Raw genomic sequence first — 21,088 nt, forward strand, 5'->3', positions numbered from 1 at the left:
TGATAGCCATGTTCAAATATATAAAAGGATGTCATATAGAGGAGGGAAAAAGGTTGTTTTCTGCTGCTCCAGAGAAGCAGACACAGAGCAATGGATCCAAACTACAAGAAAGAAGATTCCACCTAAACATTAGGAAGAACTTTCTGACAGTAAGAGCTGTTCGACAGTGGAATTTGCTGCCAAGGAGTGTGGTGGAGTCTCCTTCTTTGGAGGTCTTTAAGCAGAGGCTTGACAACCATATGTCAGGAGTGCTCTGATGGTGTTTCCTGCTTGGCAGGGGGTTGGACTCGATGGCCCTTGTGGTCTATTCCAACTCTATGATTCTATAATTGAAGCGAGAATTTCCTGCAGAGGTGAGTGCGAGGGGGGAAGCCGATGTGGGTCTGGAAGCAGAGGAGCGAGCAGAGCGCCCTGTCAACTGTACTTAAATAAAGCTGCTTGTGTTTGAGTGTCCCTGAAGTGCCTGGAGTCTGTTTCTAGGAAAGGCAGATCTGCTGGGCTCCCCCCCACACCCTGGCTGCTGGAGAGGGACGTCCTCTCATGGCCAAAGTTGCCTCTTTAATTACAAGTGTTCTGTATACTGTGGTTGGTTTTTGTAATGGAATCGAGATTGGGATATGCTGAGAACATCCCTTGGTTTAACACACATGGGCTTGAGCTTGACGCAAGCCAGGACACATACTAATATTTATTAATTGTTATTATTATTGCCACCCAGCTGGCTGGGTTGCCCCAGTCACTCTGGGCAACTTCCAACACATATAAAAACACAATGAAACATCAAACATTAAAAACCTCCCAATACAGGGCTGCTTTCAGATGTCTTCTAAAAGTTGTATAGTTACTTATGTCCTTGACATCTGATGGGAGGGCGTTCAACAGGGAGGGTGCCACTACCGAGAAGGCCCTCTGCCTGGTTCCTTGTAACCTCACTACTTGCAGTGAGGGAACTGCCAGAAGCAGCTATGGGAAGCTAATTATACCGGTAAGGTAAGCCTTTTGCTTGCCATCAGTTGTTTCCCTTTCATTTTTTCCCCTGCTGGAATTGTGCTGCCATCTGTTGGCCAGAAAAAGAAGTGAAGGGCAAGACAGGTTTAAGATCTCCTGGAACACACAGCCCCAACAGCACTGGATGCATGTTTTGTCTCTTCTCAACTCTCCTGGAATCTAGTCCAGTACCTGCCAGAACGCAAATGATGTGAAGCAGAAAGGTACTAGCTTCCCTTCCGGCACCTGTATTTCATAAGCTGGAGCCAGTTGGGTGAGCTGCAGTTTGATCTAGGAGTCATTGCCAAGCAGAACACAGCTGCTGTTGAGAAACTGGGCTTGGGTGATTACAGATCAGCACTATCCAGCAATGCACCACCTCCAAATGACCTTGAAGGCAACTCCAGAGGTACCAAAACTTTCAAATGAGATGCAGATGCCTCATATAGCAAAGCCAGTTGTCAGCTGCCTCACTTAAATGAAAACTGCAGAGATTTATGCTGTGTTAGGTGAGATATTGAAATTGTGTCTACATCTAAAGACACCCACCCATCCCGAGGAATGTATTGACAACTGGTTTTCTTTTTCTTCTCCTCTTCAATCTTATCAACACATCTCAGGGAAGAATGCCAAGTCATCTGGCTGTCCATCCACAACCCCTCAGCTGCAGAAAATTGATTTTTCCTGGCATGCTCCAGTTGCTCAAGTTATCTGCCTTACAGACTACACAAGTCTACTAGCACATGATTTTGTGAAGCGCCTGCATATTCATATTCTCTCAGCCTTAGTCCTGGTTCTGTAATGAGGGCAAAACAGGCCTACCTTACAAGGGTTAAAAAGGTAAAGGGACCCCTGACCATTAGGTCCAGTTGCGACTGACTCAGGGGTTGCGGTGCTCATCTCGCTTTATTGGCCAAGGGAGCCAGCGTGCAGCTTCCAGGTCATGTGGCCAGCATGACAAAGCCGCTTCTGGTGAACCAGAGCAGCGCACAGAAATGCCGTTTACCTTCCCGCCGGAGAGGTACCTATTTATCTACTTGCACTTTGACGTGCTTTCGAACTGCTAGGTTGGCAGGAGCAGGGACCGAGCAATGGGAGCTCACCCCGTCGCGGGGATTCAAATCGCGACCTTCTGATCGGCAAGTCCTAGGCTCTGTGGTTTAACCCACAGCACCACTTTGGATGCTACATAAGCAGGAATCACAACTATTGATTGTATTAAATACATCAACCCTTCTATCAGCTCAGTTGCAAGTGAATGAGACAAAAGACCGCATTTTGAAGCTCCCTCACTGAAACATTTTGTTTCGCAAAAGCCCACTGATTCTGCTGAGTTTGTGCAGTAGGGCTGTATCTCAGGGATAAACTACTTTATAGCTTGTACTATATGCCAAGATAGCACTGGTAAAAGGATGTGTATGAAGCAGCTTCAGCAATTTTAGTAAACAGCTGCAGAATACTGTTCTTGTTGAATAAAGTTCAACTATAGGAGAAAGTTTTATGGGCGTAATACCTTTTTTGTGACCTTGCATCAATAATTACAGACCAGGGCCCTGAGACCAATTTGCAGCATGATTACATCCCACTGGTTCAATGGGGCTTATCATCTTCTAAGTAGCATTAGTTGGGCATTAGTGTTTAAAGTCAGAAAACCTATAATCCTCAAAATGGCCAATTGACATTAAGAGGAGCATTCACAAAATGCACTTAAGTGTCCGAAGTGTTTTTGCATTATCAGGTTCAATAGAAATTTTCTCTAATTTGTCACCTTTTGCTTTTCATTCATGTGTGTTCCATTTACGTACTTCCCAATGACATGTGATGGATAATCCTACTTCCTCCCCATTTCTTTCTGCCTCGTGTGTTGTGTTTTGTTAAGCTGCATGTCTGCAAATAGGACCATGCCTCTTAATTTTGTATCGCAGACAATACGATATAGGTGCAGTTTAAACAATAAATTACTACAATTGCTGCAAATATTAATATTTCAACTTTTAGAACTACAGACTGAGCCTCACATTCCAGCCTTATTTTAAACCTAGTCATCAGTACGACACAGATTCAAGTAAAAGGAAAAAGGAAAAAAAAAGATTTGGCCACTTTGATGTTTTCTATGATGTCTTAAATGAAACAGAATAATTAACAGGGCTACAAAGCTTCAAGAAGCACACCATTTTACTCAATCTTGCTGAAATACAAATTTATTTCACGAAGAGGATAAATTATGAGAGGGTTGCTACCAGTGGCATTTTAATCCCTGATTAATTGTTCCATTGTCCCTTTCAGTTTTAGCTTCTTCAAGCTCCACAGACTGGGAGCTTGCAGAGGCTAATCAAGGTAGTTGCCCACATGTATACAAAATGGACTTACAAACTTAATTTCTGAACATACGAAAGCAAGTGGGTGTTTTGGTTCTTTTGACAAAGATATCTTATCAAATACAGTACAGAGCAAACATTGCTAAATCCAGAAAGGTTAACTGCTGTGGGGGAAGGGAAAAAATGTGGAAAAGGAGGGCTTGGCTAAAATTCTTCTTCAGCGTTTTTGCAGCGCGAGTCCTTCAGCTGCAGCAGCCTCTCCACCGTCTCAGCCACGGTGCGTTCGCCATGCACTTTGTTGTCTCTGGTGCGGATGTTCACTGTCCCACTTGCCTTTTCCTTTTCACCAACAACTAAAAGACAGGAAAGAGACAAGCAGGTTACAAAGGAGATCTTGTTACTGTTGACCATTGAAAAGTATGTTGGGGGGGGGAGAGAGTCAACCAATTATATACTACTTAATACTCAAGAACCAAAATGAAGGAATTACATGCTACTCCCCATTTCCATGTGGGACACAGGTGGTGCTGTGGGTTAAACCACAGAGCCTAGGGTTTGCCAATCAGAAGGTCGGCGGTTTGAATCCCCGCGATGGGGTGAGCTCCCGTTGCTCGGTCCCTGCTCCTGCCAACCTAGCACTTCGAAAGCACCTCAAAGTGCAAGTAGATAAATAGGTACCACTCCGGCAGGAAGGTAAACAGTGTTTCCGTGCACTGCTCTGGTTCACCAGAAGCGGCTTAGTCATGCCGGCCACATGACCCAGAAGCTGTATGCCAGCTCCCTCGGCCAATAAAGCAAGATGAGTTTGGAGGGAGCAACTGTGGTCGAATTTGGTGGTTTTTCCAGAGGTTTAGAGGGCGTTTACAGGCTTTTTAGACGGTGTTCCCCACTATAAGCAGTTTCATGTATGAGCACGGTAACCAGGAACGTTAACCCCTCTGTAAGTGGTGAGACGTCTGTATGCTACTCTGCTCAGTATTAATAACTTAGAAAATCTGCAGCATAATTTAGTACTTTGGGCAACAGAATACAGATAAACTGGGAAGGATTCAGAGAAGAATCAAACAGCAGTGTAACAGGGAAATCCATACAATAAAAGGAACTTGATATGTTTCTATAGCCTGAAAGAATAGAGTTTAAGAAATAAGTATGTTGACGATGGTCACATATTTTTAAAAAAGATATTAGAAAGCTGCTACTGAATTGATTTACGCTAAACCTCACTAACTACCAACAGAAGCCCTGCAATGGAACAATTTGTCAAGATGACAGAAAACTTTCTTGGGCACTTTCCAAGGACAGCTGGATGAGCATATAATCAGAGATATTCTGGGACATTGCATTTTGGAGGCTGCTGAACAAACGCTCCAACTATTTCTGCACTCTTTTGGCTCCTCTGAATTTCTGTCACAATGGCTACAATGTAGCCCACAGGTGCACTTAAGATGTAAAACAATAATAATAATAAAAAGCATACAGAGACACTGCAACTGTAGGAAGGACACAAATTTAATAGTGGGAGAAGAACAAGTGACTTATACCCAATTGCATTTGAGGACAAGAATGTGCACTAATGCAAAAGATGTGCAGATCATGTCAAATATGAGTGGCAAATCTATGCTCCCTTTCTCCTTTGAAATTTAAGTAAGGGGTAACAGGAGGGAAGATGATCAGGCCCCCGTTATTGGGATGCGATAAGTAGTGAATGTTGCAAGCATGCACCAAGCATATTTGCTGCATTTCCCCCCTGCTTTTTACACCGAGAACAAAACGTGCCCTAGAATTCTTTTACCTTTTTACAATGCTGATAAAGAAGCAGAACAAATTACCAAAGACAGATGTTTCTGAGCCACTCTGCTACCCAAGAAGACTTGGGCCAATTTACTTGATTCTTAACAGGCAAGAGTGCCAAAGATTTCCCCAAGAGGTGGCTATAAATCTGACATAAATCAGAATGGAGGCAGCACTAGCTGTGGCTAACGAGGCAGCACAGGCAAGCTCCAAAGGGAATACTTCTCTTGCTGTCTACTTGCAAAGGCAGCAAACTTTATAAGCTAACAATTATATAACTGCCCCGTGCTAGTAACCTCTGAAGCACATTGTCCCAATGGAGTCCTACCACATACAAAAAGGTGATGTTTTTACCCAAAATGAAGTTGTACTGTGCAAGCTGAGCATTTCTTATCTTCTTGTTCAGGGTGCAACCAGCGTCCACATCAACGTCTGCCATTAAACCAACATCATGGAACTGCTGCTTCACCTTGGAGACAACAGCAAGAGAAAAGTATTTAGGTTATGGGTAGGCTAAATTTTCGGAGAAGTAGGTCTAGCCTTTATCTATATAAATAAAGAAGGTACTAAGTACACTGAGGCAGCTTACAACATACAAAATGTGTTTAAAAAAACCCCAACCCCAGTCCATAAATATCCATAAAACATAATTAAAAACACTGGAAAAATTTGAGCAGCAGCAAAAGTATATATGCCAAGTGTTCTTCCATCAGGAGAAAGCTTAAGAAGCAACAGAGTTTACAATGGAATGTATACAAGTTAGGCACTATAAATCAGTGCATTTGGGGCACACACACGCACGCACAAACACACGCACACACACAGTGGTACCTCGGTTTAAGAACAGTCCTGTTTACGAACTATTCAGTTTACGAACTCCACAAAAGTGGAAGTAGTGTCCAGGTTTGAGAACTTTACCTTGGTTTAAGAACAGACTCTGAATGGTGGAAGGGCACTGGCAGCGGGAAGCCTCATTAGGGAAAGAGCACCTCAGTTTAAGAACGGTTTTGGTTTAAGAACAGACTTCCGGAACGGATTAAGTTCTTAAACCGAGGTACCACTGTATCTTAAAGATGGTGACAAATTTATAACAAGTGTAGAAATATTTTTAGGAACGTGAAAGTAGGATTTGCTTAGTGCTCAGGCACATTTACACACACTCACAAACACAGGAATCCCACACCTGCACACTGCTTCCCACAATATATACATTACATGTACATACGACAAAAGATAGGCAAGGGAATGGCATTCCTGCATGCTGTAATGGCGATATTTATTTTTTAGTTGCTGGGTCGTTAATAGCATTTCATAAAATGCAATTGTTTTACTGGCGATTTGTTAATTATATTATGTGATTTATGCCATACTTGTGATGCTCTATTAAGCCATTGTTGTTTATTGTTTGTAAGTCATTTGAGGATTCATCTGAACGGAAAGCAGCATAGAAATACAACAAACCAAGCTGATCAATACCTACCGTCTGCACAAAAATGCTTCCATCAGAAGAAAAAGAGTTAAGACTCCAACTGCGCATGCGCAAACCACGGATCTTAGCCAAAATGTGTAGAATTGCCTTACAAACAGCCCAGTGTGAAAACATCAAGCAATGGCAGGTGCTTTAGCTCATAGGACATGACTGGAAATTTGGGACTAGAAAAATTAAGCCCCTACCTTTTGGGCATATTCATCAAGTGTTGGTCCAACTGGCACCACCATCACCTGCTGAGGAGATAACCAGAGCGGCCTTGTGCAAGGAGGAAACAAAAGTAGGAGGGTTAACAGAAGACATCATTATACCACTTGGAAGACAACACTGCACTCAGAACAGCAAACAATGTTATGCTTAAAGGGCTGACGGTACCAGCTAACTTGCTTCCGCAATCCTGTCGCTTAACGAGAGTTCATTGGAAAATGACCGTGAAGCACCTAAATTACACTGTTACAGGAAATGTCCTAATTCAGATCAGACCAGATCCTTGTTTCATACCCTAGTAAGCCTAAATTGAAATGGGGTTCCCAGTTTTGACATGACAAGAAATAGTGATTTCAACAATCATGAAAGAAGTGCCAAAACCTATGCGGCAGGGGAAGTCTGTGGTCCAAGTACTCATTCTTGGCTTAATGAATTTAATTGTTATACTTGAATCAAGCCTTTGAGTGCAGTAAACCTGCAACGTATGAAGGGGTTACATTCTTGAGATTGCAGTTAAGCAAAAACTGTGTGTAGTCAAAGGCCATTGGGTTCCATGACAGGTGCTATTGCCAAAGTCCTTTTTCCTGGAACGCCAGTCTTTTTTTTTAATTCCACACATGTAAAGCTGAATGCGCACAAGTTAAATGCGCATAAGTTACAGGCTTACTGTATTTCTCACAGAAATTACTTTAACAATTTCAATAACCTTTCCTAAGCTCTTTAGGGTGACAAACTCAGCAATTCTTCTGTCGTGCCTTTTCGTTGAGACAAACTTCTTTCTTTACAGAACGCATATCCACAGACACTTTTCTCAATCCATTTCCCCAAGGACTTGCTTATTTTTCCTTTACTCTCTCTTCCCCTCTTCCCATGGTGCCCACACCTAGCAGAAGCACTTGTGAGAGATATAAGCAAGGGAATATGCAATGTGGGGGCAGGGGTGCGCATGCAAGCAAACATCCTTGCGCATGCTTCCCTTCCCAAAGTTTCCAGCTTTCAGGGGGTTCCACACATTCACTTGAACAGGTCTAGTATCCTCCACTCCATCAGGAAACCAGGGAAGGTTGGAAACCAGGTCTGCAGCGGTGGCGGGCTTGTATGTAAACCCCTGGCCTCCTGTTCACATGCTCAGGCATAATATTGAAAATTCTTATAGGATTTCACAGAGCTGGCCAAATGCACTACCCAATGAACATTTTAAAAAATACGACGACCAGGCAGAACAGAGCCTGGAACAAGCAGAGCTGGTTTGAACTGTGCCTGCTTCGCTGGATGTGCTAGAATTGGACAAACTGGGCAAAACCAGAGAGAGAAAGATATATTCAGTACCATTTGCCTCCATAGTTTTCTGTCAGGATAGCAATCATCCTCTCCACAGATCCCAAGATAGCACGGTGGATAATCACTGGCCGTTTCTTGTCAGTGCCATCATGACTAGAAGATAAAAATTGGCTTCCGTCAAGACACAAGCCCTCAGAAAACAGGAAACGCTTTGTAGCCAAAGGAAGTACACGACACACTCACCTCACATAGGTGAGATTGAATCTTATGGGCAGCTGGAAATCCAACTGGATTGTAGCACACTGATGGTACCGGCCAATGGCGTCTTTAATCTGAATGTCAATCTTTTGGGTTACGGGAGGAGTGTGAGGAAATGAGGCAAATGTTAATTGAATCCTTAGGTTCAGCAACACTTTAAAGCAAATCCCATTTCCTCATCCCACCTTCTTTTAACCATGGACCACTTGGAGGAAGGACCCATGGGCTCACTTTCTCCTAGTCTTTCATGAGCTCCACAGGTTTGTGCCAGGAAGAGCAGCGAGATGCTAAGGTGACCTTGCATCTGCTCTCACCCTCAGCCCCTACCCTTTGCATGGTTGCCAACTGGGGGAACAGTGAAGCATCCTGGTGGCCAAATGGGCCATCGGACCAGCTGGCAACTAATGTGAGGTTAGCTTGCAAGGCCACTTTCTGTCCCCCATCACATCTTGATTCTCAACTTCGTTGATCATTTTTTAAAGTGAACACCTGGCCAATTACAAACTCTTTTTTGCTAGATAAACATAATTAGGCTGGGATGGCTCCCCCTGCCCCAAAGGAAAAATGTATCTGGGCCTAGCCTTCTCTCTCAGCCTAGTTCACAAACTGTAAAGGCTGCCTTCTGTATGGTGAAATGGATGTATACTCTCTACCCTGCAAGGAAGTTCACCCGAGTAGGAATGAAGCAGGTCCATTATATTCCAAGTAGCCTGAAAAATAATTGTGCATCATTCTGCTTCTACAGTGCAGAGAGAGCTGACCCATCTTTAACCAGCATTTAACTTGCCTGCCTCCCACAAGTATGTACAGACATGTGGGAATTAAGAACTAAATAAACTCTGGTGGACAATTTATCCACCATCGCTGCTTGTGGAATAAGTATCAAAAGTGACCAGATGCTGGGAAGGGAGGCAAGTTTTCAAATTTACTAACCTTTGGCCCATAGAAAGCTCCGTCTCCAGGGTTCAGTTCCCACTTCTCACCAAATTCATTCAGGCTATTTTCAAGTTGCTAACGGAAGAGGATATACAGGTTAGTGGCTCTGCATTGCATAATTCATTTTATATTCTCTCTTCCTCACTGCACGGTTTGAACGTAAATAGGCATGGAGCGTTTGCTACCTTAGTCCACACACAAACACACACACACACACACACACACACACACACACACACACCGGCCAGGAAATTAAAACATAAATTCCATTAACACCAGAAGCCTATTGAGTTATCTAGAATACCTCTTAGTTCTTGCAGTCACTTAAATAGGCTTAAAAAAATAGCTCCTGGTCAAGGAGGTATTGGCTACCTTTTCAGCTTGATTCCACACTTCAACATCTCCAAGGTATTTTTCAGGGCGGGTGGAGAGATTGAGTTTGAAGGAGAAGCCGAACACGTCATATACGGCACGCAAGAACTCCAGACAGCTCTTTATCTCCCCTTCAATCTGCACACGGAACAAAAAGAGATGCAGTCAAAGTCCCGGCGTTTTCATGAGGCCATTTCCTGCCCACAACTGCGTGTCATATTGTACCTGCTCCATGGCACAGAAGATGTGAGCGTCGTCCTGCTGGAAGCGCCTCACTCTGGTGAGGCCTGTCAGCGTCCCTGACAGCTCGTTGCGGTGGAGAACGCCAAAGTCAGCCAGTCGCAGTGGCAGCTCCCTCCAGGATCTGGGCCGGTGATCAAACATGAGGCTGGAGGAAACAGGACACGTGTTGGAAATCAGCTCTGATAAGAGAATGCTTTTCAAAGGCTGCCTTGAACAACAGAGGCCGAGCTCCTCAGATGCTGCAGATTTAGTTTACATTGTATATTACTCTTGCTCCAAAATATACTATCCCAAAATATTCTAATGACTCTGCTGACTGCAAACGGAATCCCAAATGATTGATTGGCACAGCGCACTGGCCGGATAAAAAGGTAAAGGAACCCCTGACCATTAGGTCCAGTCGTTACGGACTCTGGGGTTGCGGCTCTCATCTCGCTTTATTGGTTGAGGGAGCCGGCGTACAGCTTCCGGGTCATGTGGCCAGCATGACTAAGCCGCTTCTGGTGAGCCAGAGCAGTGCACGGAAACACCATTTACCTTCCCGCTGGAGTGGTACCTATTTATCTACTTGCACTTTGACGTGCTTTCGAACTGCTAGGTTGGCAGGAGCAGGGACCGAACAACAGGAGCTCACCCTGTCACGGGGATTCGAACCGCCGACCTTCTGATCGGCAAGTCCTAGGCTCTGTGGTTTAACCCACAATGCCACCCGTGTCCCTAACTGACCGGATAGATAAAGGCAAAATACAATCACCGACTGATTACTCTGAACATTTTGAAACACAAGTCACAACTAGTCCTTTTTAGCTCAAGGGGGTTCAAATGGAAATGGAAAAGAGGTAGAATGCAAAGGAACAGGGCAAAGGGCTTACAAGGGGGAAAGCAGGAGTCAGACCCATGGTCTCTGGCATAGGCCTGAGGCACAGAGATTATTATGGAGAAGCAACAGCACTTCCAAGGAAGGTTCAGATAGGAATCTAGGTAAGGGAAGTTGAAGGAGCAAAATGGTGGTAACAGTAGCAGTGATTACAGCAAAATGATCCATGTCCTTTTTTGGGCTCTTTGTCATATGAAGACACAGAATCTTTTCCTCTACAGCCCAAGGTCACATAGCATAAATAGCACATTTAACTGTGCAAGGATCAGGGTGGATTTGATTTTAATCAAATCAATTTAAATCACTAGTTGGTAAGACTTGATTTTAAATCATTTTCTACAGAAAGACTCAATCTTGCTGGCATCAACTTAATACAACCAGAGGAAGGTTTCATTTTTGAAATTATAATTTTTCACAGTAGTTTTCAGAGTTATATCAAAAATTACTGATTTGATGGATGTCACATAGAGGAGGGAGAAAGGTTGTTTTCTGCTGCTCCAGAGAAGCGGACACGGAGCAATGGATACAAACTACAAGAAAGAAGATTCCACCTAAACATTAGGAAGAACTTCCTGACAGTAAGAGCTGTTCGACAGTGGAATTTGCTGCCAAGGAGTGTGGTGGAGTCTCCTTCTTTGGAGGTCTTTAAGCAGAGGCTTGACAACCATATGTCAGGAGTGCTCTGATGGTGTTTCCTGCTTGGCAGGGGGTTGGACTCGATGACCCTTGTGGTCTCTTCCAACTCTATGATTCTATGATTCTATGATTCTATGATACTATTAGAAATACATGGACAGATAATTGTGAAATTATTGTGAGGTTTAATAAGTTAACTATTTGGACAACTTTTCTGCTGTACATTATAGGAAGGAGAAAAATAATCATTTCCTTAATAACAATTTATTTAACTAAAACAATAACATTAAAGCATATGTATCCATGTCTGTTAAATGATGTGGTTAAACAATTATTATTTTTTAAAAACAAACAAACCTTAGACTGAGTTTTAGCAAACATGAAAAACTTAAAACAAATCCTTATTTCCTGATAAATAGCCTTTGGACTATAATGTAACTTTAATAGAAAACTATCTTTAGAAAGATTTTTTCCTCCAAAAGCATTTTATTTTTAAAATCCAATATAAATTTTTAAAAATCTGATTTAAATTTTTTTTTAATCTGATTTTTTTATTTTATTTTTTAAAAATCATTGATTTTTATCCACCCTTGCAAGGGTGGTTCGACAGCGGCCAAGCAGCACACAAGGAAGGGGAAAGAAAGTGAAGTAATCTCAAAGCAGTCCCCGACTAAGCCAGTACCAATGTCCAGGGCAATTCATTGGCTTCAGAGCAAAGATCTCTTTTTCCACCTCAAAGGAAAACATGTTGTCACTGTAATGCTGCCAGTGCCCTGAAGTCACCCAGAGCTTGCTGTTGTAGACATTTGGTGTCACAACTTCCTGGAATCCTCGCTTTCGGTATTCACTCTGGAAAAAAGAAGAGAGGTAAAAATCAGAAACACCTAAGAGGAGGCAGACTGAGAAAGTCCGGTCGGTGATTCAAACGCCTATAGAGATGTCAAATCTATGTCAAAATTGAGCAAAGCGCTCTTCATGGCAGATCAACAAACTAGGCCTATTAGCCTGCCCCCCCCCCAACTTCAGTAATAATAATAATAATGGGGTATAGGGGCTAGAGAAAAAGTGTGTTCCACAAAGAAAGAGGACATCACAGTTGCAATGTGACTTCTGATGCCAGAGGGTCAGCACAACACACATCTATGACTAAAAAGGTAAAGGTAAAGGACCCCTGACAGTAAAGTCCAGTCGCGAACGACTCTGGGGTTGCGGTGCTCATCTTGCTTTACTGGCCGAGGGAGGCAACGTTTGTCCGCAGACAGTTTATCCGGGTCATGTGGCCAGCATGACTAAGCTGCTTCTGGCAAAACCAGAGCAGCGCACGGAAACGCCGTTTACCTTCCCACTGGAGCGGTACCTATCTATCTACTTGCACTGGTGTGCTTTCAAACTGCTAGGTTGGCAGGAGCTGGGACTGAGTAACTGGAGCTCACCCCGTCACGGGGATTCGAACCACTAACCTTCTGATCGGCAAGCCCAAGAGGCTCAGTGGTTTAGACCACAGTGCCACCTGTGTCCCTACATCTATGACTACGTAACACCATATCTGAAACAAACATTAAGGACCTTGCCAAGGACTGTAACTCATAGCGACCCACTTCTTTTAATGATCAGATCAACAAAATCATGAACTGATAGTCTAGTTGTCAGACGGGCCCCAAAATCAATAGAAATCCATTAAAGCTATGAGTGACTTGTACAGTTAATAATTTGTGAGTAATTCAAGAGGCTGATCAGCTGTACTCTGCTTCTGCTGTTATACTTGGCTTTAATACAGGCTTTCACAACTTGTGACCACAAAGCCAAATGCTGCTGCCAGCTACAAAGTGACCGTGCTAAAGTGTGATAAACCTGGGTTGTTGTTCTTGTTTTGTGAAGGCAGCACAAGGGTTAACTTACCGAGCTACTGCCACGTCACTGTACATGTCTAGCAAAAGCTGTGTAGCTCTGCTCTGGATACATGGGGCAGGGCAGGCTTACTGGCAAGCAGCACTTATATTATATGGCTCATATGAAACAGACTGCGCATAGGGAGCTTTGAAAGCAGTCAATGCAATCTTCTCCTTTGCGTTGCCTCTGTGCAAACGCAAGTCACTGTTCCAAGAGATCACAGGCGGCTGCGGGCAAAGATGAACTGGACGTGTGTCTCAAACTTACCCTAATGAATGCTATCAGCGTATTATAGATGTATGCTCCTTTTGGTAAGAAAAAACAGCTCCCAGGACTGAGTTCATGGAAGAAAAACAGTTCTTGATCCTGGGGAGAGAAACCAAAAAGCAGTTTGCACCTGTGCTAAAGTTGTGACGGAGGTTCTTAGGCAACATCGAAATGAACCATCACTTTATAACATCACACAAAAGGAGCCAGGCCTTCAAAACATACATAGCTTCTCTAAGAAAACGTGAACAATCTCCAGAAGAGGCGGAAAATAAGTAGGAAGACGTTTTATTCCACCACAGCGTGAAAAAGAGAAGGAACCTTCAGAGAAACTACAATGAATGGGAAAAAAAGTTTAACGGTTTGGTGGCATTTGCCATTGGATACTTAATTTTTCACCCCATGTTCCATTTGCCTCCACCAGGTTTTAGAGGCGAGTCTTTCACGAGGGAAGGCAGTGAGCTGGCCTTAGTGGAAGGCAGCCAGCTCTCTGTGTGCTAAGAAGGGGGCTCCCCTTTCACAAGGCACAGCAAGGCAGCCAAGCTCAGAAAAGCGAAATGAAGCAAGAGAATGGGCTGTCAAAGCAGGGATAGCGGACTCTGCTTCATCAGAGTAGCCGGCCAAGAATGAAATCCTTCTGTTTCTCCATGGTCACTTTGCTGCATTCATGGAGGGAGCAGAACAAAGCGGGGAAGTGAAGTGAGTCGATGCGGGACTGTGGCATAGGGAGAGTGCCATGGGCCCAATTCAAAGGCTTGGGGAGCCACAGCCCAGAAGTCCCCCAACCCTGTAATACAGGCAGCAACCATTTCACGTGGGCGTTTTTTCACGTGGGGGTTCCATGTGCAGCCCCTCTGCACATTGCACAGTGTGTATAAGCGTGTTCTGTCTCTTTCCATCTCCTGTTCTACCTCTTCCGGGTCCAAATGGACCCACACATCAATTGGACATGCCTAAAATGGTTGCCGTCTGTACAGCAAACAAACGCTAAAAGTTAATGCATGCCTACATCTAAATATTCAGCATCTTAAGTAATAAATACATACTTTAAAAATATTTTGAAATAATGCCTACAGAATTAAATAGACCATTTATTTTATTACATCGAAAACATTAAGGAGCAATTTTACTCTCCTCATATGACCAGCTCAAATCCATGCAACTGATGTTAATCTTACCCGCCCAATTTTTCTGTGGTCTCTGTTTTTCGCCTCCTCTTGGAACTTCTCCCATTCTTTCAGCATTTTTGGATCTGGGAATGAAATTCCATAAATTCTCTGCAGGCTTTCCATATCAGACTTCCCTTCCCAATATGTAGAGGAATTCTGGAATCACAGAAACAGTTTAATACCACAAAGCGATGTTGCAGAGCTTATTAACAGCAACTCTAAACTTTACTCAGGAAGGCTTCACTATGTGTAAGATCTGTGTTTTGAAGCTGCATACTTCTTATATTCTCAGATACTTTAAAGTTTCTTGTGCTTGAGAAAACCAGTGGGAGGGGAAGATGAGGATATTAAAAAGTAATGTAAACAAATAGTTGCATATTCTAAAGCTGCATCCCCAAAAAAGCAGCCCCATCATTTGACAACTATGGCCACAATACACAAAGACAAGAGAATGGACAAAAACCAAAGCAGCAGAAGCGCTTAAAAATCTCACTGAAGTCAGTGGGACTTACAAAGCCTTTACTGCCACATGAAATATATGCTAACTTAAATGGGGCCAAAGTATTTTCTTTCAGTCCATTGAGTTCAATAGCTAGCATGAGAATATGGTACCTTTTAAAAAAAAACTCTTTAACTTAATAGTATCTAATTTATTTACTTCATAGAATTTATACACTGCTTGAAAAAAACCTCAATTTACAAAAACAATTCAGGTAAGTTAAATTGGTATATAGGTTTCTTGTCTTCCTATCTGCAGTGCAGTATAGAATGGGCATGAATTGTAGAGATCTACATTGGCTAAAAGCCACTCTAATGAATTAATTCTTCATTAATGAAATTGATTTTTGATCTGATTTTAAAACCTCAGCACACTCCCAGAAAATCCTACCACTGAGGATTAGCCCTGAGATTTCTACACTCTTACTTTAATTGCACTATGGTTTAATTTCTTACCTTATGTATTTTTAATGCCTTTATTTTACCAGTATGCCTGACATGAGGTCCTCTGCAGAGATCGATCAAAGGGCCACACCTAAAACCACACAAGGATAACAATCAGACTCCCAAATAGTTACACTATAGGAGCTCTGGGTTTGGCTGATTTTTGTATTCTTTTACCTGTATACAGTAGTAGTTGGAGTGTTGACTTTTTCATTCAAGATCCGACACTTGAACTTATTGTACTTTAAGAAAAACAGAAGAGTGGGAGTTAATTCTATGCCACTGTTAAGATCCAAACTGCATCTTTACATATGCCTGTAATATATTGCCAAATCATACAAAAGGGAACCATAAAAACAAAAAGTCACTCTACAGACACTAAGAATTTTATTTCTCTGTCTCATGAAGTCAAACAATCTTAAAAGATGTCTCAAGGAAAATATGGGTTGCTCTACAACTGCATCATCCAATATTCAGCAAATCTTCAGCCTTAGTTGAAATCTCCATTCTGTCTGACCTTAACAGAAATGGAAGCCAGGACTCTGCAGAACCTCACGAGCCAATAGTTGCACATAATTCCCAGCCTAGTGATTGCAAGATTCAGAATACAATGAGCCAAAAACCTGTTCTTTACCTATATGTTCATACCATAGGACTTACACAAACCAATACTGGATTGTGAGATTAGTAAACTAGTGAGAAGCAGAGAAGTTCAAGGGAGAATGATTAGGATTCTGAGATTTCTGTAGCATATTTCCATCTTAAATCTTTGTAATAATCTAGTAAAAACAGTATATGTTTCAAAGCATTATCCCAACTGAACCATTCAATACTGCAATAAGCAGTTGATTTGAAAAGAGTACCCACAGCACAATGGGAGGGGGTGTATTTGGCAATAGCTTAGTGAAAAAAAGAATCTTCTACCTAAGATTGCTGAAATGGAATCTGCCATCCATCAAGACCATAAGACATGGGTAAACTAATAATCTGCATTCAAATAACCAGATAAAAAATTGCAAAAGAACACACAGCTAATGCTGTTGTAGACGTGATAGTGACAGACAACATGAACCATATGCTCTGAACTCTTACCTTAAACATTTCAAGCAAGGTTTCCTTCTTAATTTCCAGTCGCTCAAAGGGTTGCTTCTCTTTCATAATTTTCTTGCATAATGCCTCTAGACCAGGAAAGTCATTGCTAGAGACACCCCTAGAGTGGACAAATATTTTATTTTTTAATAAAGGTGTGCAGGTTGTTTTCTTGAGGTCTATCTCTCTCTTACATTCCCACGTGTTCCATCACAAAAACACAATTTTCCCTACCAAGAAGGCTGGCCTCTAGGCAAACAGGAACCAGAGAGTCAGAGAATGTACACTACCAGTCATTCCGACATCATCATGAAGGAAAACAGCAAACAATTTAAATTCACAGACTTATTCAATCCATGTTCCAGGGGGATTTGTGTTTTCTTTCATTTAGGCTAGGCTACAATATAGAACAATCCAGATACTTTCACTTTAACAAGAGCAAAAACTTACCCATCTTCAAGGAACATGTCATAATAAAACCCATTCTCTATCGGCGGGCCATAACACAAGCAGCCACCATATACTTTTTCCATGGCTTCACCCATTATATGGGCACTTGAGTGCCAATACACCTAGCAAGAGGGGAAGAAAGAGAGGGAGCTCAGACTCCTGGGCTGCCATCGTCTAACATCTTCCTTTTCCACAGTAGTTCAAGAGTTATAATATAACATTTAAATCTTCCGCTCCCCTTTTTGCATTAAAGGACCCCTGACCATCAGGTCCAGTTGTGACCAACCCTGGGGTTGCGGCGCTCATCTCACTTTACTGGCCAAGGTCAGCTTCCGGGTCATGTGGCCAGCATGACTAAGCCGCTTCTGGCGAACCAGAGCAGGGCACAGAAACGCCGTTTATCTTCCCGCCGGAGCGGTACCTATTTATCTACTTGCACTCTGATGTGCTTTCAAACTGCTAGGTTGGCAGCAATGGGAGCTCACCCTGTCGCGGGGATTCGAACTGCCAACCTTCCGATCAGCTAGTCCTAGGCTCTGTTGTTTAACCCACAGCGCCACCCACATCCCTCCCTTTTTGTATTACTTGGCATAATTAATTCTTCCAAAAACACTAAACTCTGTGCTAATCTCTATCTTAATAAAGAGTGATTTCCCAATTTTTAAAAATGCTTGAAGATTATTGAAAGAAACATCCAACGCTAGTCATATTGAATAGACTCATTAAACTCAAGTGATGTAAATTTTAATCCATTGATTTCAATACATCTGCTCTGAGCTGTCACCCCAATATCATTCATTTTATATCCCATCTTTTCTCCAAAGAGCTCAAGATGGAACTCTTTGTTCTCCACTTCCTCATTTAATCACTACAACAACCTTGTAAGATAGGTTAGGCTCAGAGACAGTGCGTGGCCCAAAGTCACCCAGCAAGCTTCATGGCTGAGTGGGGACTGGTCTCCACGGTCAAAGTCCAACACTAGCCACTAGGAACTGAACAGCAGGTGATGACAGGGCTCAGTGAAAGATTTAGAAAATGGGTAGTTCATAAATAGTAGATTACATACCGCTTTTGCTTCATCATCATCAAACTTTAGCAGTTCCAAGGAGCAGTCTGCCTCCAAAGGACGATCTAGATCCCAAACCATTTTGTTCACTCGAGCAATAACAGTGTTGTCGGCCAAACCTTGACTAAAAAGGTAAAATAGTTATAATAAGCTGTTTCTATACAGCAAGCAACAACAGATATACTTAAATAGCACATGAGTTACAACTGATCACTTCTCCGAATGTGCACTCCCATAAGCAATAAACCAATTTCCTAATCCTACCAGGGCTATTCAAATATTATTTTTCAAGATATAAAAACCTGCTATCAGAGTCTGTGTGTTTAGTGGATCAAGGTCTTTTGCTCAAGAGAAGATTTTTGTAAGGTATAGAATTTCCTGAGTTTAATTCAAAATTATTATCCAGCGACTAACAGTTAGCTACATGAAGTAGCATAGAACTACTGCCAACGTGTGTGTGTGTATGTGTTTGTGTGTGTGTGTGTGTAATCACTTTAATATACCTCATTGAAGCAAGCATCTTCACAATAAGCTTATTCCTATAATAAATCACTTTTGAAAATATTGAATACAATTTTAGAGAAAGAAAGAAGAATAAAAGCAGAGGAGAGGGTGGTTAGCGCACTATTAAGGATTAAATACCCAAATAAGAAATGCTGCACTCCAAGATGAAGCTCACCTGATTCCACAGGCAATTTGGTAGGGCGTTGTCTTCCAGGATTCAGCATCAACCTGCTTGCCGTCAGGTAAGGTAACTTTAATGGGTCGGCTTTCTTTAGCAGCTCGTTCTGCCATAAGTGCGTCATGTTCTGCTTTCAGTTTATGATACATTTCTAGCCGCGGGTTGATGTAGTCAGGCAACTGACTCAGCTGCATGCAAAAAGGTGGAGAAAAAGGGATTTTGTGGAAACTAGTCTTATTAACTACAGTGGACCCTCGGGTTACATGACCTTCAGGTAACGTAATCTTTGGGTTGCGAACGCAGCAAAACCAGAAGTGGGTTTCAGAAGCTCAGAAGCGGTCCTCCGGTTACGAAATCTTCGGGATACGGCTGGGCATCCAGGACGATCCCACTCGTAACCGGAGGTACCACTGTACTTCAAAGTTCATCTAAAATGCCATATTTTTCGTCCCATAGGACATACCGGCCCATGGGATGCACCTAGTTTTTTTTTGGGGGGGGGGGAAATAAAGGAAAACAAATTTTATTCCCCCCCCCCCAAAACCAGGTCGGGGAATCCAAACCAGGTCGGGGAATAGCGGGATGGCGGCACTGCGCCTCCCCGCTGTCCCCCGAGCTCGTGGGGCTGCAGATGTCTTCCCGAAGCGCCGGGCGCTCTGCTTTCAGCGCGGCCGCGCTCCGGGAAGCAGGCTGCGGGTGTATTCCCGAAGCACCGGGCGCTCTGGTTTCAGCGCGCCCCGCGCTCTGGGAAGCAGGCTGCTATCCGCAGCCTAGGGAGCCCTGTGAGAACTCCCACGGGCTCCCCAGGCTTGCTGATAGCTTCCTGAAGCATGGAGAGCGAGAGGGGTTGAACAAAACCTTAGTAAGCATACTTTTATTCAGAGTCTCAGAAACCATCCAGAATAGCTCTAAGTCAACATATTATTTTACTATAGCTTGTTATAACAAAATTGAATCTGCATATTGAATAGCAGCATATATCTGAATACCAAGTATTTGGCGGAGGGGGTTAAAAAGCAAAAACTATTCTCCCTAGTTATGGACTAGGGAGAAATTTGGGTCTGATCGACCCAAGTTGTTTTGATGTTCCTACCCAACCATCTCAAATATAACCATAGCTGGCCAGATCACACATCCCTTCAGGCCTCTGAGCAACCTCCAGCACATCTCAACTAAGCCCCATAATACTTCTATGTTACAGGGAGATGTTTGTATGTATACCTGGATTCACATGTAGATACACTTTTAGAGGTTGAGCCATAAAGACCAAATTATCTACAGGTGCCTTCTGGGAGCACCCTGCCTATGGTACAGAGAGAGGTCTGTCATCAGAAAAGGTTGGTTGACCTTGCTTTTGCATCCCTCTGAACTCAAACTGTGACAAAACCCTTGGGGGAAAAGTTTTAAGGGCACACCCATTCAGAAATAAATTGTATGGAAAAATCAGAGCAACTTACTTCCTAAGAAAATATGCTCCAGGTCAGGGTGTAAACAGTTTAAGCACGGAGGTGGGATGTTGCTGGGCTCTCATCAGCCCCAGGAACCACAGTCAATGGTCAGGAATAATGGGAGCTGTAGTCAAACAACATCTAGAGGACCACCAGTTGCCCACCGTTGTGAAACATGAAGTAGAGGCTTACCTCCAAGCACCCACCATCACCAGTTCCTTCCTTGTTCTTCTTCTTTCCTGGTTCTTTTTTCTTCTCTCCCCCAGCAATGATCTAGAAGAATAAAAGAAAAGCACCAAGGCACTTGTTTCAAAATGTGTCATCATTAATCCTGCTAGAAATATCGTTATTCTGTTTAGAAATGGTAAGAATATCCTTTTTTTATGTACGCCACAACAGCAGCAAGAATACTCATCGCAAAGTATTGGAAGACACAAGATCTACCCACTCTGGAAGAATGGGGGATGAAGCTGATGGACTACATGGAAATGGCGGAAATGACTGGCAGAATCCGAGACCAGTATATTTACAGAAATATTGCAAAATTAATGAATGTTAGAAGGATACTGGAATGAAGTTATATGGTTTTAGCAGAAATGTTATTAAGAATTATGCAAAAACTGATCGTTAATGGGCTAAAGTGGAAAATTTAAAGGTAGACTGTGTTAAGATAAATTATAGAACAAAAAA

General features: G+C 42.7%; 1 protein-coding gene across 13 annotated transcripts in view; it reads right to left on the minus strand.

Annotated features, from left to right (window-relative positions):
* Nucleotides 1–3,172: 3,172 nt before the first annotated feature.
* Nucleotides 3,173–21,088, minus strand: part of TARS1 (threonyl-tRNA synthetase 1) — a 205,249-nt gene continuing 187,333 nt past the window's right edge. For all 13 annotated transcript variants that reach the window (XM_083402796.1, XM_083402794.1, XM_083402802.1 and 10 more), the window contains 18 exons: nucleotides 20,591–20,671; nucleotides 18,948–19,138; nucleotides 18,269–18,392; nucleotides 17,203–17,324; nucleotides 16,756–16,873; nucleotides 15,841–15,905; nucleotides 15,676–15,754; nucleotides 14,731–14,877; nucleotides 13,553–13,651; nucleotides 12,078–12,244; nucleotides 9,865–10,027; nucleotides 9,640–9,777; nucleotides 9,265–9,342; nucleotides 8,317–8,417; nucleotides 8,122–8,226; nucleotides 6,771–6,843; nucleotides 5,451–5,565; nucleotides 3,173–3,658 (listed from right to left, as the gene is read on the minus strand). In XM_083402796.1, coding sequence (XP_083258922.1) covers nucleotides 3,510–3,658; nucleotides 5,451–5,565; nucleotides 6,771–6,843; nucleotides 8,122–8,226; nucleotides 8,317–8,417; nucleotides 9,265–9,342; nucleotides 9,640–9,777; nucleotides 9,865–10,027; nucleotides 12,078–12,244; nucleotides 13,553–13,651; nucleotides 14,731–14,877; nucleotides 15,676–15,754; nucleotides 15,841–15,905; nucleotides 16,756–16,873; nucleotides 17,203–17,324; nucleotides 18,269–18,392; nucleotides 18,948–19,138; nucleotides 20,591–20,671 — 2,115 coding nt within the window. In that variant the 3' untranslated portion in view covers nucleotides 3,173–3,509. The remainder of the gene's footprint in view (nucleotides 3,659–5,450; nucleotides 5,566–6,770; nucleotides 6,844–8,121; nucleotides 8,227–8,316; nucleotides 8,418–9,264; nucleotides 9,343–9,639; nucleotides 9,778–9,864; nucleotides 10,028–12,077; nucleotides 12,245–13,552; nucleotides 13,652–14,730; nucleotides 14,878–15,675; nucleotides 15,755–15,840; nucleotides 15,906–16,755; nucleotides 16,874–17,202; nucleotides 17,325–18,268; nucleotides 18,393–18,947; nucleotides 19,139–20,590; nucleotides 20,672–21,088) is intronic.

Source organism: Podarcis tiliguerta (assembly GCF_965153285.1).
Source record: "Podarcis tiliguerta genome assembly, chromosome: 11".
Taxonomy (NCBI): domain Eukaryota; kingdom Metazoa; phylum Chordata; class Lepidosauria; order Squamata; family Lacertidae; genus Podarcis; species Podarcis tiliguerta.